The 18,378-nt window shown below is 31.9% G+C and overlaps 1 protein-coding gene across 2 annotated transcripts in view; it reads left to right on the top strand.

Moving 5' to 3' along the window:
- Positions 1-11,926, top strand: part of LOC143250891 (oxidative stress-induced growth inhibitor 2-like) — a 44,438-nt gene extending 32,512 nt beyond the window's left edge. For both annotated transcript variants that reach the window (XM_076502047.1, XM_076502046.1), the window contains 4 exons: positions 2,227-2,357; positions 3,494-3,685; positions 6,212-6,303; positions 7,093-11,926. In XM_076502047.1, the coding sequence (XP_076358162.1) occupies positions 2,227-2,357; positions 3,494-3,685; positions 6,212-6,303; positions 7,093-8,083 (1,406 nt within the window). In that variant the 3' untranslated portion in view covers positions 8,084-11,926. The remainder of the gene's footprint in view (positions 1-2,226; positions 2,358-3,493; positions 3,686-6,211; positions 6,304-7,092) is intronic.
- Positions 11,927-18,378: the final 6,452 nt, after the last annotated feature.

The raw sequence follows: 18,378 nt of genomic DNA, 5'->3' as shown, positions 1-18,378 counted from the left end.
ATACCATTTTGCTGGTTCTTTTGATAATTGATCAACAGTCACATTTACTAATCATTTGCTTTTTACACTGTATTCTGCTCTGTCACAGTCATGAATACAAAATTTATAGTATGGTTTCAGTTTTGGTTGCACAATTGTTCATTTTTTTTTAATGTTGGGTATTATGGGAAAATATTATTTTGTACTTGGGCACAAAATTTGCTTGTGACTGTTCCTGAACATCAGTGATTGTGCATTCATCAGCCATTCTAGAGAAAAGCCACTACAACTGGTGTCACTACACATAAAATATATAATTACATCTTTACAAGTCACTACACATTTGTCATTTGACACTGTGGAAGTTAAATCTTGAAACCCATAATTTTTTTCACATTCTTCAAGAATTATTTTCATAATGTCCATACCTTTATAAAATTTCTGGTCTGTTTATAATACATAGTTAATAACACGGTTTAGATTAGTTTTCAGCCAAAGAGAATTAAACGTTTTTGAACACTGTCACCTTGTGATGGGTAAATTTGAATTTACAGCTAAATGCTGGTAGCATCCATTCAGGTTTAAGGAGTTAAACCATAATTTCAATCATATCAGTGAACTGTCTACCACTAAATTCAATTAACTTCCACCATCATAGAATATCTTTTCATTTGTATTGTGAACTAATAGAGATAGCCAAACATTTCACAAAACAAAGTTGGAAGATTACTTATAAAAAATGTATTACTGCAAATTGTTAGGCTGCCTGGTTCTTTGGCATCACACTCAAAGAAACTATAGGCAATCTACAACAGACATAATGAATTATAAGATATTTCATGATCACACTGATAGATAAACAGAAAATTTCACTAATTCCAGGAATAATTTCCTTTAGCAACATTATTTAATAATCAATAGTGGTTACTTATTTTCAGATGTAGTGATTTTCTATACCATTAGTTGACATTATGTAAATAATTTTGTTAATTTATACAATCACAAAAACAGTTAACAAACTATAATATTAAAAAAATTGTTATATATATAACATTAAAAATAGTATTTTTTATCATTTTGCCTTTTGATACAGGACTGTGTGATGTACTGGCTGCCTCTTTAGTTAAAATAAATTTTTTCAAAATTTCTTTTTTTATCAGTTTAGTTTGAATGCAGACACTCACTCAAATTAAGTAAACAAATTATAATTCTTTTCTCTGATGCATGTGAGATGTGGGTCCATTAATTGGCAGTTACTGTGCTCTCTTACAGTAAAGCTAACTTGTGATACACTGAAATGGACAGTTTTGTCTGTCAGCAAATTAGATAATGGTTACAGGTTGCCATGTCCTTTACATCTGATAACAGTGGACAAAGGTCATGTGTGTAAGTTGGAGTTGTACAAGGAAGCTAGATTTGTTAATGCTACTGTTTCTAGTATTGTAAACCAAGTTACCTCCTAATACAGATTTTTGAAAAGATTTTACACTATTTTTATTGTATACTTGATTGAGGTGTTATTTATACTTTACATAAGATTTAAACTTAGCATTTTCTGTTGTTGTTTCATTTTAATATCAGATGTATTTGTTTATACATTTAACTTTATTTTAGTGTAGCTTACAGGACAGTTTACACTGGATTGTTGTTGTGTATGACTGTATCTTGGCAATTTCTTCTTAATGAACTTGGTCAGAAATCAGAGAAGTACAAACACATATTTTGTATCAAAGTATACTGTTCATATCCACAGTTAATGGGCCCTAACCGATCTCTGTCTAAGATACCCCAGTATCTGATGATCCACAACGTAAAGTTAACCCTGAAATAGAAACAAATATGTAATATTATTTAAGCGTGTTAAAGTTTTAAATGTATAGCTTTTTTTCCTTATAATATAAAATGTGAGATTTTATAGCCAGTATCCTTAAATGACCTTTTTTTTTTTTTTTTCAGGGAAAAAAAAATCTAACGAGAAATGCTTGTGAACTCAGTATGATAAATTGATAGTGCATGGTATTTCCCCATAGCTACTTCACAAGATCAAACAAAATGTAAATTGAATACATGTAATTAACTTCTATGTATCACACTAAACTAGTCTGAACAAGTTCATTGTAAATGTGTTACCAGGTTATATATTACACAAGAGTTTATGTTGTTATCTTAAAAATTATTACTGTATACAAAACAATACACATGATTTTTCATTTAAATTCACTTTTTCCTCTTTGTTCTTTTATGCAGGTAACGGACCATCGGCTATCACTTTATCATATTTACTGGCTGGTAACATGCCTTACTACACAGCACAAAGTCATCCAGTTGATTTCTTACACTATCGTTTGGAAGGTTTACACCAATCCATTGTGGACATGGTGTGTATACTTATTAACACATTACAACAAACAAGTTTTACTACAAAACGCTACTTTCTTTGAAGTTCATCAAAAACAGAAAGCTGATTGTCAGTATATACACCTGTGAACATAACATTATTTTTCACAGTAATGTATTTCACAAATGGATTTAGAAGTTGTTCTTCATTTTACTTCATAATTTTTATACAATGTACATTTTTGTGTTAAGTGTATAATAAATGTTTCAATACTTAAAACACTATACATTTGAAAGTGTTGTACTGAGATTAATTTGAAAATTCTTAATTTTTGTGTTGTATATTACAGGACATTATATTTTGATATTTATGCTGTTGATACTGGTTTTTCTATTCTAGCTGTATACGTATCTCATAAACTTGGCAAATGTTTGAGATTTTCATTACATATTTTAAATAAATTTAATTAATACTTTAAAATAAGAAATTGCACCATATATAATTAAAATGATAGTATAAACATTGTAAGTTTTAGACTTGCAAAATGTGTCGAACCTTACTAAACCAAACCTTAAGACTACTAATTGAATTATTCTACTATGTCAGTCCCAAAAATATCGCTTCATAAAGTCAAATGCCTGTCATTAACAGTTTTGGACTGTAGTGAATACTCCTAACCAGTACTTATGAGAAATTTATTTATCACCTACTTAATATTTAACATTGTTGGTGTTGCCTAGGGTTAATAATTGGACAAACAAATAAGGAATTTTTAATATTCTTTAGTTTCAAATGTCTGAGATTTTTTCTCTTTTTTTTATAGTTGTGAACTATTTCTCTTAATGCTTCAAACAAATAATATAATCCTCCTCCTTGACCATTTCCACTAATTCAGGTATATTTAGGCCTTTATTTAATGTGATAAAAGTGACTAATGTGCTACAGTGAAGCTAATAATGTGGTGTGTATTTGGAGATGTGACATATAAAAGAATTGTAATGAATGTACCAATAACACTGCGATGTTAATGAAAGTGACAATTATTTGTTACACGATTATTTAATCTAGAATCTGCAATGGTTGAGTGAAGGACTAAAACACTGGTCCAACAATTGTAGTGAATGTACCAATAATACTACTATGTTAGTGAAAGTGACAAATATTTGTTTAATGTAGGATCTGCAATGGCTGAGTGAAGGACTAGAAGGCCGGTCCAACAATCCTGTATCTCTACTGTTTGATGCTCTCAGTCATCCCGATGCTGACCTGGGTGTGGAGCAACCATCAGTACTGAGCTGGTATTATCAACCCAGCAAGAAAACTGACCACGTGGTGTTAGGAAAGGGACCTCCTGGTGGTGCATGGCAGGTGAAATGTTTCACATTATAATAGAAACTTGTGTAAACTTAATGGACTAAGTCAAAGAAACCAAACTGACCAGAAGTTTAAGATTTATGCACAAAAACTCAGTGGCATTAATAATACATTACCTGTAATATATTACACCTTTCCATACAAGTTGTCTGTAGTTAAAACATAGTTTAAAATATGCAACTATTAAAACAATAGCAAATTATTCATAATATATTTTTAACTGAAGTTAAGGGCTAAGCAACTTATCAAATAAATTCAGGCTTGCTCAGTTACTTCTTAGCACCAAAACATTAAGGTGGAGTCTATTCAGACATTTGCTACAATATTTTAGGAAACAAATTACCAAACAATATGTATGTGAACATCTATCATGATATTTTCTGCAAAGTACATGAAATGTTTTTTTATATAAAGAAATATTCTTGTGGATCAAGTTTGCCTTGGACATCTGTACCTTTTTATTTTGAGATGAAGTTTTTGGCTATATACTGAATTCTTCATCAGATCTGTATTTTATCAAATGAGAGTAAAACAACAGTTCAGTTCTAACTCCATAAACTACTAATATTGAAGCAAAATTACCAGTTTGGCTACTTGTCAAATAATGTACTTCAGTTGGCACAACATGGCATGTAGCTTATATTATAATAGCTATCAGAAACAGCATAAGTTTGTTTGGTTTTGAGTATATTATTAAATGCTGGTGGATCACTTTTGAGAATATTTTGAGTTATCTCAGTTTTATACTCCTGCCAACTGTATTGATATTTTTCAAGTTTGTTACATAATGCTGTTTATCAGCTCTTTTACATCGCTGAGATAGCTCCTAGATCTAGAAAAAATAAAACTGATGTTTACAACACCAGAACTGAACTTGTTTAGAGAAACTGGAAAACTTTAAAGAATGAAATTGATTGTACTTTTCCAAATGTAGATGAAACTAAGGTTGTAGATTTAGTGTATCTTGATGTTCAGAAATCATTTCACAAGTTGCCACATAAAGGGCATGTTAAAAATGTGATCTTTATAGATATGGTGAATAAGGTGGATAATTAAATGGCAAAATGGGTGCATTGTGGAAAACGATTGTTATAAATTGAGTTCTGTCAAACTCTGTTAATATCTCAATGTGGTGCTGCAGAGCTTAGTTAGGAACTTTGCTGTTTTTGGTTTATATCAAAATGATAAAGATGAAAGAGTTTAGATCATTTAGTGAGTTGTGCAAATAAATGGCAGATGGGTTTTAATTATGGTAAATGCAATACATTGCATGTGGGCTATAATAATTAGAATTTGGATGGGAATAGCCTTAACAGTGCCATGAAAGAAAATGATCTTGATGTAATGGTTTATTAGTCTGTTAAGCCATCCATGCAGTGTGTTGTTGCTAGTGGTTGTACAAATAAGATTTTAGGTTGTATCTATATAAATACTGAATACAAATCTAAAGAGGTTATAATGTCATTGTTAAACACTGGTTAGGACACATTTAGAGTGTCAGGTTCAATCTCAGGCTCCTTACTTTAGGAAGGACATTGAGTTGTTGGAAAGGGTTCAGAGGAGAGCTTACTAAGATGAAAAAAATTGTAAGATAACAGGTTAAGATCTGAAATTGTTTTCTCTTTATAAAAGAAGTTAAGAAATTTGATTGAAGTGAGAAAGATTTTAGAAAAACATCATTAATGCACCATCTTTATTTGTACATGAACAGTAGTGAGAGTGGTTGGACAAGGAGAATACAAGTATCAGTTTGTCAGGATAAGAGTCACCTTTGGCTCAGACAGTTTTATATTTTTCAACAGACTGGTTGGCCTTTTGAATGGGTTGCTTCAGGTGCAGTACATTTAGAGGAGTCTAAAGAAAGGTTTGATAGAGATTTTGACGATAAGACCAGGCTTCGAGTTCTTTTTGTTCTAAGTATAATAAATGGGGGTGGCCCACATGGACCTAAAGATCCCTTTTTGTCCATAAATGTTATGTGAATTTCAGTGATAAATTTATTAGATCATCAGTAGATAATGTTGAAGCAAAAGTTTAAAAAAAACTGCTGTGTTCAATTTTCAGTCACTACCCTTGATATTCCATTATTATTGTTATTATAATACATTATAATGTGCATCATAATATTAACTGGTCTTAACTTTGTCTACAAGAAATCATTTAAACAAAATCTTATCAAGTAGGAACCATATCTATAAAATGTATCTACAATAATAAATGCATATAAAGTTAAGTGCAGTGGAATGTCAAATCAAACTGTTATTCATCTGCAAGATGTTTTGCAGTGAAATATTCTATAAATGATTTAAATTTGTATATGAAAATTGTTTTCATAAACATCAGAAGCTGTCACGAATGGTCAGAATATTTATTCAGTTTATATACACACACTCACGCATATAAGCATAGCCAATTACAACACTGATACAGAAGAGAATTGTTGCTTAGCTTTTATCTATAATTAAGTAGCTATAACTTTTTGTCTTTGATTGATGGCACTTCTATCATGCTGTATTACAGAAAATGGAAGGAGGAACTTTGACTATCAGCTTTGGGTCTTGGATGGAGCTGCCTGGTCTTCCTTTTAGAGATTGGAATGCAATGAGATACAGGTGAAACTTGTCTGTTTATTTAATAACTTGAAATAAAACATTCAACTAAACTAAGAAATCACATGAATTATTTCAAGTAATGGGCATTACAAGATCATTTTAAATTTTTTTTTATACAAGTAAATATCTGGGATATAACTGCAGTTTTAGTAGTAAGACTTTGTCATATGTTACAACAAAAGGACAAGTTGTTACAGGTTATCAAGAAAAGCCATGGTTTATTTAAAGCTGTCAAGCAATTAATACTCACTTTATTCTTTCATATGCTACAGAGGAGCCCATGGTATCATAACTTTGGTAGTCTTTTAGAATAGTTTCACTTGTTGTTGTTTTTAATAAATCTCTAAATAATTCTTTTCATCATTATTCGGTCATGTGTTCACAAACAAATAATTAATGTCAGCAGTAAAATTACTTGTACGTGTCTTTAGGTCAATTTCAATAATATTGTTTTATTCTTCTTAAATCACACAATTAAGTTTTATTTTTCTTTCTAATTTTCCTTCAAAAGCTTTCTGGTATGTATTGTACAGTTTTTATTACTCTCTGACTCCAAAGTCACTAGCTCAGTTTTATATCAGAAATGGAAATGTGCTTCTGAACAGGAAATCTACATTTATCAGATTTTTCACTATGTACTAGTGAATAAAGAATTTAAAATAATTATTAAACTTTACTCTTCCAAATACACCTCAACTTTGGTACCTATTAACATGAGTCATTATCATCTGTGTAAACATATTAAGTTTTCACATTTTGAGAGTTTTTTGTTGTTTTTTTACCAATCAGAGATAGAACCTGTATTCCTGGAATTCGACAGAATAGAGCTTCTGTTGGAAGTGTAGCTCGCTATTACAAAGACTATGTAGACATAATGGGTCTTGGTGACTTTTTTGTTAATTATGCAACAGTAACATCAGTGCAGCAAGTTGGAACAGACTGTGATGGAGAAAAGTTAAACCCAGGAGTTAATCAACTCTATCCACTATGGGAAGTACAAGGTGAAAAGGTTGAACAGTGTCAGGACACTGGAGAAATGAAGACTGTAGATTTTGGTTATATTACACCACATGTTGTATTAGCAACAGGTAACTCGGATCAGCCAAACCATTTGTGCGTTCCAGGAGAGAATCAGCCCTTTGTTATTCACTCTCTTCTTCACTTGGAGAGACTTCTATTACGAGGCCACTTGACACCAGAATCTGGAACTCTTCTCATTGTTGGAGCAGGTCTCAGTGCAGCAGATGCTGTTATTGCTGCTCGTTTTCATGGGATATCAGTTGCTCATGTCTTTCGCAGGTGTGTAGATGACCCTGAACTTATATTCAACAAACTTCCCCAAAATATGTACCCTGAATATCACAAGGTAAATCAGATGATGGCTGACCAGTCAAATAGCTATGGAGGTTATAAATGTTACCAAGCTCATAGGGTGACAGCTATTCATTCAAATCATGAGGTAGTTCTTGAATCCATCAACTGTGGGAACAAATGTATTGTCCATGCAGTGTATGTCTTGGTTCTAATTGGAATGCACCCAGACTTATCTTTTATGCCAAATTCTGGCAACAATATTGGTGTTTTATCAAGCAAGTCTGTAAACTGCAAGACAAACCCAATTGACATTCATTCATTTACACATGAAACTGTTTGCCATCCAGGAATATTTGCATTAGGTCCCCTTGTAGGTGACAACTTTGTTAGATTCTCACAGGGAGGAGCTCTTGCTATAACTAGTTACCTTCATAAAAAAAGGAAAATAAAACTTTCCTTGCAGTAAGTGACTGTTTGAAGAAAGTGGATTTTGTTTTGTTGTTGTTTATTATAAAGTTCTCTTTAACAATGTTCTTTGGGTGGTCATCATGTAATTCCATCAGGAGTGTCCCTTCATATAATAGCTGTTATATGTATTCCACTAAAGCAGAAAAACAATGTGCTTCATCCTTTCACTGCAGTTACATATTCTTTATGAGAATCATTGTAACAACTTTTGCTTCTGTGTAGCCCTGTATGAAAACAGCAGTTATTCTGCCCTTCCCCATCAAAATAGCAAAATTGTGCCTCGTCATATTTCATCATCAACCATACTTCACCAAAGTTGTCTGTCATTCCCAGAAATCAATGTCAGCCGTATTATCTCCAAGTTATGAATCACAGTTGTCTGTGTATCTTTGATACAACTATGAGAATAGTTGTGATTCTTCCAATAAAAATAACAGAGTTGTGCCTCTTCAGGTTTCATTGTCACCCATATTTCACCAGTTATCATCCATAAAAATTAGCATCAGCTATGTTAGCCCAGAGGATAACTATCAACTGTGGTTTTTCAGTGCAGCTGTAATGTATAAAAACAGCTTCAGATGTTAAAGTTCTGTTTCTAGTCTCATAATTCATGTTTTTACCAAAGTATTCTTTCTTATCCTAATGTAATTGTAAACTTTGTTCACTAGTCTTGTGTTGTGGTGAAAAATGCTGTCAACCATGTTCTTTCAGTACAAGACGTTACAAGATTTTTGCACTAATATTTATCAACTATTCCATATCATTTTAGCAAAGAATGTCTCTTTTTAACAAGAGTTACCACCATCATTGTTCCTTTGTGGTATTTTTTTTGCTTATTTTTGTTCATAAAAAGAAGAGTATTCTTCAAGAATAACTGTTATTTATGTTTTTGAATCTTTAATAACAATAAGTCTATTTGGAAGAACTGTCAGTTTCTTGTAATGCATGAAAATAAGTCATTATGTGACATGATGACAAAAACTTGACTTTTTAAGTCTCTTGGATCCAACTTTCTGATAACTACTTAGAGTTAGAAGTACCTCAGTATTTTTGGTCAATGAGCTTCAAGAAAAACTCTTGGTAATAATGGTTATAGTGTATTGCTATCAGTTTGTGTGCACATTAGTTATTATTTACTCATACATGTTAGTATTGTTCACATCAACTAAATATTTTTCTAAAATATTTTTGTATTGAGAAATGTATAACAGTAGAAGCGTACTTCATGGTAAAACTTAATATTTTGTTTTTGTTGAGAATTTAAACCTTTTAAGGTTTATAACTGGTTAGTCTGTCAATGGCTCAGGGTCAACAGTAAGATTATGGACTTGTAATGATAAAATCTGAAGTTCAGTTCCCTGTGGTGGACAGAGTGCAGACAGGCCATTGATAATTTTATATATATTACTGTGGATCAATTTTTTTAACTTTTATTGTTTGTTACTAATGGTGAAATTCTCCATAAGTGCTAGTACCTATTTTTGCCAGAAACTAGCTGACCTTAAAGTGTACAAAATACCGCATTTTTAACAAAGTAATTCTGTCTTTACATGCACTACTCAGATTGAACTGTCAGGGGGAGAGGTTTCTGTTCTGCTTTAAAGAAAACAAACAAAAAGGGTATTCAGTTGGAATATCGGAATGAACTGGTATTAGCACAAGTTCACCATTGTTTGTAAATATTATTATGTTTTAGGTATTGTTGTAATGGAATTTTTTGAATTTGCTAGTTGACTATGAATGTAAAACAAGAAGAAAGAAACGTATCATTGTACTTTCATTCCATTATTCCTTTCAATATGAGTTTTGTAATCTTAAAGTATAAACAATGTAAATAGGTACAAATCCTTTCAGTATGAGTTTTGTATTCTTAAAATAGAAAAATTGTGTTTGTATAAATGACTTAGAATATACAAGGAATTCTTTTGAGATTCTTGGAAATTTTTTTCCAAACTGTCCTGCCCAAACAAATTGTTGGATAAATATAACCAAACAGTACTGAAAGGGTTAAAGTAATAAAATGACCATGGGAACCAAGATTAATTTGTGAAATTTTGTGTTAGTTATATTTTATAATGTTAACTAATGAAAAATTCTAGTAATAAAAAAAAATTAACATTTTGTTATAGACCTGAAGTTGGTATGAACCTGTATTTATAGTCCTTTCAGTTCAAAATTAATACAAAAGTATTCCAGAAAAAAGTGTTTATATATATATATATATATATATGTTATAACCATAAATTTTTAAGCCATAAACAAAACACATTAAAATTAAACAAAATATACTGCATGTTTTTTTAATTTTCATGTGTTTTTGTTTATGGCTTAAAAATTTATGGTTATAATATAATTAATCAGAGGTTGGGATTTGCTGTTTTTAATGCAGCCCTTCCTCATGATTTTGTTTACTTGTATGGCTAAATTTGGATGTAATTATTTAATTTCACTAAAATGTATGTATACATGTATACGCACACAGTTAGTCATAAATGGCAAAAATCATGGAACAAATAAGCACAATAATCAGGATAAAAATCATGCTAAAATGAATTTTGTTGTTTTTTGGGTTGGTTTTTTTTCACATTTCTTTTAACTATTCCATTACATATTTCAAACCAAAGGCATGTAACTGTCACATTATTCTGTTACAGAAGTAACAGTTTTTGGTTTTAACTCAAACCTTTTCAAACATAATTTGTATCAACTTGTAACAATTCATGATTTCAGAAAATACCTAGTGGTGCAAACAAATTTTGAATTAAGTTACTAAAGATAACAGAAGTAATGAAGATGCAAAGAGTCCATGAAGAACACTGTACACATATCAGTAACCTTGACTTTAGGAATACAAATCTCAACTACTCTATTGCTGGGATTTGATAAAGTAGGTTTTGATATGCTAATGTTCAAGGTTGATCTATTTTTAAACCTCTCAAGTGTGATGCTAGTTTGTATTTTAAAAATTTTAACATTATTGCTTGCATGTGGATATCTGTTTTATTTAAAATATCCACTACAGCTAAACCCAAAGAATATCAAAAGGAACAACTTAGCTGACGATATTAATGCCTGTAGTATCTATAATCGTGGTGTTCCATGCATGTATCCTGAGTATTGAGTTGTTCAGTACTATCCTAACTAACAAGCTCAGTTGATTATTCTGAAATCCTCTTTTCTAAAACTACATAATGTAAATTAATGAAAAAGTTAAATATGATTTCTAGTACAGGGTAGGTCAGAAAATAAAAGACAATGCATATAACAATGCAACCTGAATGTTTAGTATAGAATGAAGTTGCATATGTGTAAATAGGTGTATTTCCATTCTATTTTTAACACAGATTCATTCATGTCCATGAATAGGAATCTAAAATGTAGTTGTGATTTGTATTTTCTCTGAAAATATCTGATCACTACTAGATCTTGTATATGTTCAAGTTTTGTTTTTGTTAAATTTCCCAAGAAACTACTCAAGGACTAGATGTGCGTAAATTGAAGTAACTTATATTCTTCTCATTTTGTGAAATGAACGCTACTGAAAAAGAAAAAATGTAAGGTAATATCATATATTCAGGAGTAAAAAAAATTATTACTATAATAATTATTGAAAACGTATATATATATATATATATATATATATATATATAAACTTGAAAAATAATGTGCCATTCAGTGCTTTTAGAAATTTGGTTTAAAATAAATATATGTATTTCTGTAAAGTTTTTAGGACTTCAAAAACATTTATCTTTAAAATCAATAATACATTGATTTAGAACTAAAGTCTTTGTATTACCTTACTGAGTTACAGTGTAAGCGAAATAAAGTTTCATGCATGTGGTTTGTTCCTTGGTATACTTCCATTAGAATGGTTTCAAATGTTGCTTTAAAATTGTAAGATTTTTGTTTTTCTTGACAAATAGTTGCTCTAAATCTTCTAAACTGAAAGATAGTTTGTGTTTTAACTGGTACTGCAGTATGTAAGATTATAAAAACTAAAACATTGTTCAGTCTTGAGCACACATGCTCATTTTAATGGCCTTCACAAATTTTCTTAATTAAATTATGCCATCGTTGTTACTGGTTATCAAGTGAATAAAAACAATTATACAAGATAAAGGTGGTAGCTTAACAAAACTTGCTGCATGAGACACAGTTATGCTTACTGTAGCTAAAAGTGTTTGAATTTCATGCAAAACTACTTAAGAACCACTTGTATTAGCTATCTCTAATTTATAAGTGGTAGATTACGAGGAAAGCAACTAGTCAATGTCACCCATTGCTAGCTCTTGGGTTACACTTTACCAACAGGTAATGGGATTGGTTATCACATTATAATACCCCACAGCCAAAACGGTAAATACATATAGCAAAGGAATTGAAACCTGCAACCCATAGATTATAGGCTAGTGTTTTAATTATTAGGCCAACTAAAAGTAACTCAGTTGAATGCTAAAAATTATGGTATTTGTCGATTAAACTGATTTCCAGAAATGTTAGTAGGTAGATCTATATTATAATGGAAGTTTCAGCAGAATTATTACAAAGTAATAGTGAATTAAACTAAAATAGGTTTAAGCTGAGAAAGACACAGGCTGGGTACAGTGTGATACAAAACACTATTTATTAATAAAGACAAAGACCCTGTTTGTATATGCATTGGTCACTGAACTGTTGCTTTTGAATTGATTGACTGGCTTTCCTTCTTTAAGGAGTCTTCAAAACAACCAGCTTACTTGAGATATTACATATTAACTTCCATACATAACTATTTCATACTTCAGGGGAAACATTAGATTTACCCTAACCAACTGGTGCTACCAATATGGCTGGCCATTCTTACTAAACATGTTGGAGGAGGCCATAACATGTATCATCTGACCTTTCACTCAAAGACATTGCTGTATCTAAATTATTGCACAATGTACAGTGCTACAATAATAATATAGTGGATAGAAAACATATTACCTCTAGAAAATAATAGAGAAACAAAGGCAGCCAGAATAGAATGAATTTAAAGGCTTTCTGGACTACATGTTATTTAAAAACTGCATAAACTCAGAATAAATAAAATTTTGGAAACTTCTAAGTTAAAATAAGGTAGAAAATGCATGGTATGCCTGCATACCACAGAAGTGTAAATCACTATTGTGGTTAATATTACATTTTGTTTTTTTAACTACAGAATAACTTATGTTGCTGATCGATCACATGTTAAAGGCATTGTGTATTCAGTATTTAATACCTTATTAACTGATGGCCATTATTACACACTATGATCTGACACAGCAATTTTTACTGTAATAAAACTGCAAAGGATGATGTGATCATTTTTGGATCACAGGTTTTGACAAGGACATTGGTTTTTGAAGTGACATCTGAGTTGAACCAAAGGCACAAAAGTCCATTTAAGCTGCACTGGAGAATCTTGTAGGAATATGAGCAATCTCATTTGTTTAAGTCTCTCATTTCGAGCCTTCATTAACATGGAATCCATATTATCAAATCAATTACACAAACAGATATAGCCCAGTTTCATCACAATGTTTTTTTTGGGTTTGAAAGTTATCTTTTGTAACATAACTGTCACTTTGCAACTGAGAGTGTCGGTGAAATATTGTCTTGGAGCTTCTAGCTACCAGTAACTTAAAAAATTCATGTCGGAGTTTACAACTCTTTTCTTTAAAAAAATGTTCGGTCATTTAACTGTACATTGTATAATAGTTTTGCTTCACAAATATCCTTCCATGGAAAAAGCTACTATGTCCAGCAATGAGAGTACACTGTAAAGTGGTGCAATTCCACTTAATAAATGTCTAAGTGCTTAGTAAGTCATGAGTGACTGCAAGACTTGTATTTGCAATAGTTTGTGACTACATGAATGTATGATGTTATGTAAAGGGTGTATAACATTTCATATATTGATATTAGTAATTAGAAAATTAAAGAAAGATGTGCAAACAGATACTTTTAACTTTTTAGCTCTTCGAAAGATGGATGATTACATTTGTACTAGCCTAAAATTCAGACTATGGACCTACTATTATTAATTTTTATCAGTTAACTCAATCAGATCCATCCTGTACTCTTATATTCTCCTTCCATACAAGGTTGCTTGGTTGTTCTAGAGAAAGCTGTGTTGGGTTAACAATGTGTCAATCGTGGTAAATTGAATTCTGGATTTTAGCACTGAAACTCCATAAACTTAATGAGCGACAACGTGTTTTATTTGCTTTTTGAATTTCGTGCAAAGCTACATAAAGGCTATCTGCACTAGCCATCCTTAATTTAGCAATGTGAGACTAGAGGGAAGGCAGCTATTTATCACTACATACTACCAACTCCTGGTTACTCTTTTACCAACAAATAGTGGGATTGATCTTCACATCGTAATGCCCCCACAGCTGAAAGGGTGAGCATGTTTGATGCGACGGGGATTCCAACCCGCAATCCTCATATTACGAGTCAAGTGCTTTAACAACCAAGTCATGCCGGGCTACGGGTGACAACATACAAGAATGCTTGATTCAAATGATATCTAAATGCTTCAGCATTAAAGAACATCTTATATCAGTACCAGATGAAAGGTGCCTTGTGATACAAGAATGAAGAACATAATTTTTGCCATAACACTTAATGAATTGGGACCGGCATGACCAGGTGGGTTAAGGTGTTCGACTCGTAATCTGATGGTCGCGGGTTCGAATACTGGTCGCACCAAACATGCTCGCCCTTTCAGCCGTGGGGGCATTATTATAATGTACGGTCAATCCCACCTTTCATTGGTAAAAGAGTTGGCGGTGGGTGGTGATGACTAGCTGCCTTCCCTCTAGCCTTACACTGCTAAATTAGGGATAGACCTCGTGTAGCGTTGCGCGAAATCCAAAACATACAAACTTAATAAATTGATAATTGGTGAGTTATTTAAAATTAGCTGATAAAAACAATTAATCATTCAGTCGATGTGATGAAAACTAATTATTTTTTATTTAGTTATTTTTACAATATTTACACTGTTGTAACGTATTGTAAGCCTACTTTACAGATGACACTCTTGCCCTCCAACAATACTAGAATTAACGTAAAGTCAATTCACTTTTACAAAGTAACTCGATAATGCTATAGCAAAAACTGATCCAAATACTTCAGGTAAACACACCTGCCAATTCAACTCTCTCTTTTGAAAAAAATTTCAACCAACCATTTCCTTGACTATCTGTTAACTCGCTCCACACTCGATGCTTCACGGAACCGTTCGTTGATAATCTACTTTCATATGTATCAGAACATTTGACACTAAATCTTTAGAACTTTCTCGGTCTATCTCGACATCATTTTTTTAAAACTTTTAGCTCTTTCTAGCTAACAAATAAACTGCAACATTAAAAATATAGTTTTCAGCAATATTTTGTTTACACTTATCAAGATTTAAGATTTATGTTCCTTTTTTGCAATGTCAGCATTTTTCATTACATGTGTAGGGAATACCATGCTTAGACTATGAATCCACAGGTTTGAGGTTTACAGCCACTTCGAAACAAAATCACGCACCACACTTTGGGCTTAGGGGTGCGTCATAATAACAACAATTAAATACTATGATTCAGTAAAACAAGAGTTGGAGATGATACTTTGACTATATAGTTGCCATTTTTTCTAGTTTATTAGTTTAAAATTGGGGAATAGTATTTACAAACAGTCCTTTTGTAGATGTGTGCGAAAATTCCAACAAAAATAATACCTCCAGTCTCTAAATTCAAAATTGGGGACAACAAATCACAATCACTCTTTGTTTGGTACTATGTAAAGATTCTAGACAAATTAAATTAATCTTAGAATCATTTATGGAATCCGTATCTACACCAGCTTTCTCAACATATTTAAAAAATATAATTTCATAATTTAGTTGATTACAGGGTCTGTGATAACAACCTAAAAGTCGAACAAAAATACCATCAACACTACAACTACTGGAGTAGTCAAACTACTACTGTATTTCGCATAAAATTGAGTGCCTTAAAAATTGATAGTTTTATTTACTTCGTATATATAAAAACAGGAATAAAGTTGATCCATATGGTCCAATAAAATGCAGATCAAATTGGTAGCGACGATTGTGAAAACAAGTCAGTAATTTTAAGATTAATTGCTGTTTTCAAATATGCTCTTTTCGTAATACTTATAAATATATACACACACAGAGAGAAAGTTGAGTGCATTATACAAAACTATTTGAATATGCAAATCACCAAACAGTTGATGTGTATAAAGTTTTGGTGGAATAGAATGCACTATAACTACATAATTGTATTCATTGGTTGACATATTCTATGTTGTGTGTTGCCACTGAAAATTGATTGTAGTTGTAAAGTGTATCAACAACTCTTTGACACAAAATATTCATACCGCTATATTCAGATTATAAAGACGTGTTCAGATCGGGGAGTTAAGATTTCCAATATGAGAACATTACTGTCTTTAATAGCGTTTGAAAACAAACGAATATAGATCAATTTTGATACAAGAAAGAGATCTATCCCAGTAATGGTAAGCAAATTACAGCCTATTGTAAACGATGAGAATCTATGAATACAAAAATTAATAGCAACAGCTGTCAACGTAACTCTGGTTACAGTACACAACACAGTTAAGAAGTGCCTCTATCTCGAAAGGCAACACAAGCTATATGTCTGCTACCGTGTTTCTCCGATAATAAGACTTACCCATAAAATAAGACCTAGTGTGATTTTTGGGGATAGTTTTAATATAAGCCCTACCCTTAAAATAAGCCCTAGTTAAGAGTGGCAGGAAGAGGAAATAAATAAAAAAAATTAATTTATTAATTAGTTTAATAGTTAGTTAATTAGTTTGTTTAAGTATTAATCAGTTAGTTTAATAGTTTAATAATAGTATATTTTAAATGGTTAGTTTAATAGTTTTACTTTGTAACTTCATTTTTTTAATATATCAAAATAAGACATCCCCCGAAAATAAGCCCTAGTGTCATATTTTTGAGTGAAAATTAATATAAGCCCTGTCTTATTTTCGGAGAAACACGGTAGTTATATTCGTGACAATCAGTTAAACTATCACGTACCTGAAACAGCTGCGGAATGAAATGGGTATTCTTGCTGTCCTACGTGAAGACATGCTTGTCAAGTTGCCAGATGCAGCACCTATGGATTTCTGTGTGATTGGACTGCTGAAACAGACAATATAAACCATTGTTTTTGTACTATAGATTGCTTATGGAAAGCAATTGTGGAGGGTGTGATTTGCATATGACAGCCTTATGACAGAATCGTTTGCGATGGAAATTATACTGCAGAGGTACTGTTAAGATTGGACACAACTAAACGTGTTGAGATGGACTATAATGGCATAGTAAGGCTAAAATCGTTTTAATATAACATAATTAACCGATATAAAATTATATATTAAGCACATCACTTAGTTTGGTTTGTTTGGAATTTTGCACAAAACTACACGAGAATTATCTCTGCTAGCCATCCCTAATTTAGTACTGATAGATTAGAAGGAAGGCAGCTAGTCATCACCACTCATCGTAAACTCTTGGGCTAGTATTTTATCCACTAACAGTGGAATTGGTTATCACATTATAGTTCCCCCACGTTTTAAATGGCGAGCATCTTTGATGTAACAAGAATTTTAATCGGCAGATTGCAAGTCGAGCGATCCAACCTTCAGGCATGGCTGTCAGATAGAAAGTCACATGCATCCAAAATATTAAGGACCAAAGAAAAAAGTAAACTGAACTATAAGTTTACTCATAAAATGTATTCAAACAAAGCTGCTGAAAAGTTAAAGCAAAACCTCTTAAATGGATGATTAAGGGAATAAAACTAAATTAGATTATCAACATTATGGTGGATAATGAAAAGGCAAGATCAAATTGTAGGTATTTTTAACTTACGAGAAATAAGCTTATTATAACTATTAAAACTGGCAAGACTTCACTGCAACTAGTGAATGAAGTTTTTGCCTCTTTATTATGAAAAAGATAACATCTTAAAGTGCAGGGACAAGCTATATGATCAGTCACAAGTTTAGCCAGCAATAGAAATTTGTGAGGTTTAGTTTGTTTTGAATTTTGCTTAAAGCTATACGAGGGATATCTGAGCTAGCCGTCCCTAATTTAACAGTGTAAGACTAGAGGAAAGCAACTAGTCATCACTACCCATCGCCAACTCTTGGGCTACTCTTTTACCAACGAATGGTGGGATTGATCGTAACTTATAACGCCCCCACGGCTGAAAGAGCGAGTACGTTTGG

This window comes from Tachypleus tridentatus, chromosome 5 (assembly GCF_004210375.1).
Source record: "Tachypleus tridentatus isolate NWPU-2018 chromosome 5, ASM421037v1, whole genome shotgun sequence".
Lineage (NCBI taxonomy): Eukaryota > Metazoa > Arthropoda > Merostomata > Xiphosura > Limulidae > Tachypleus > Tachypleus tridentatus.
This window is presented reverse-complemented; position numbering and strand designations above follow the sequence as displayed.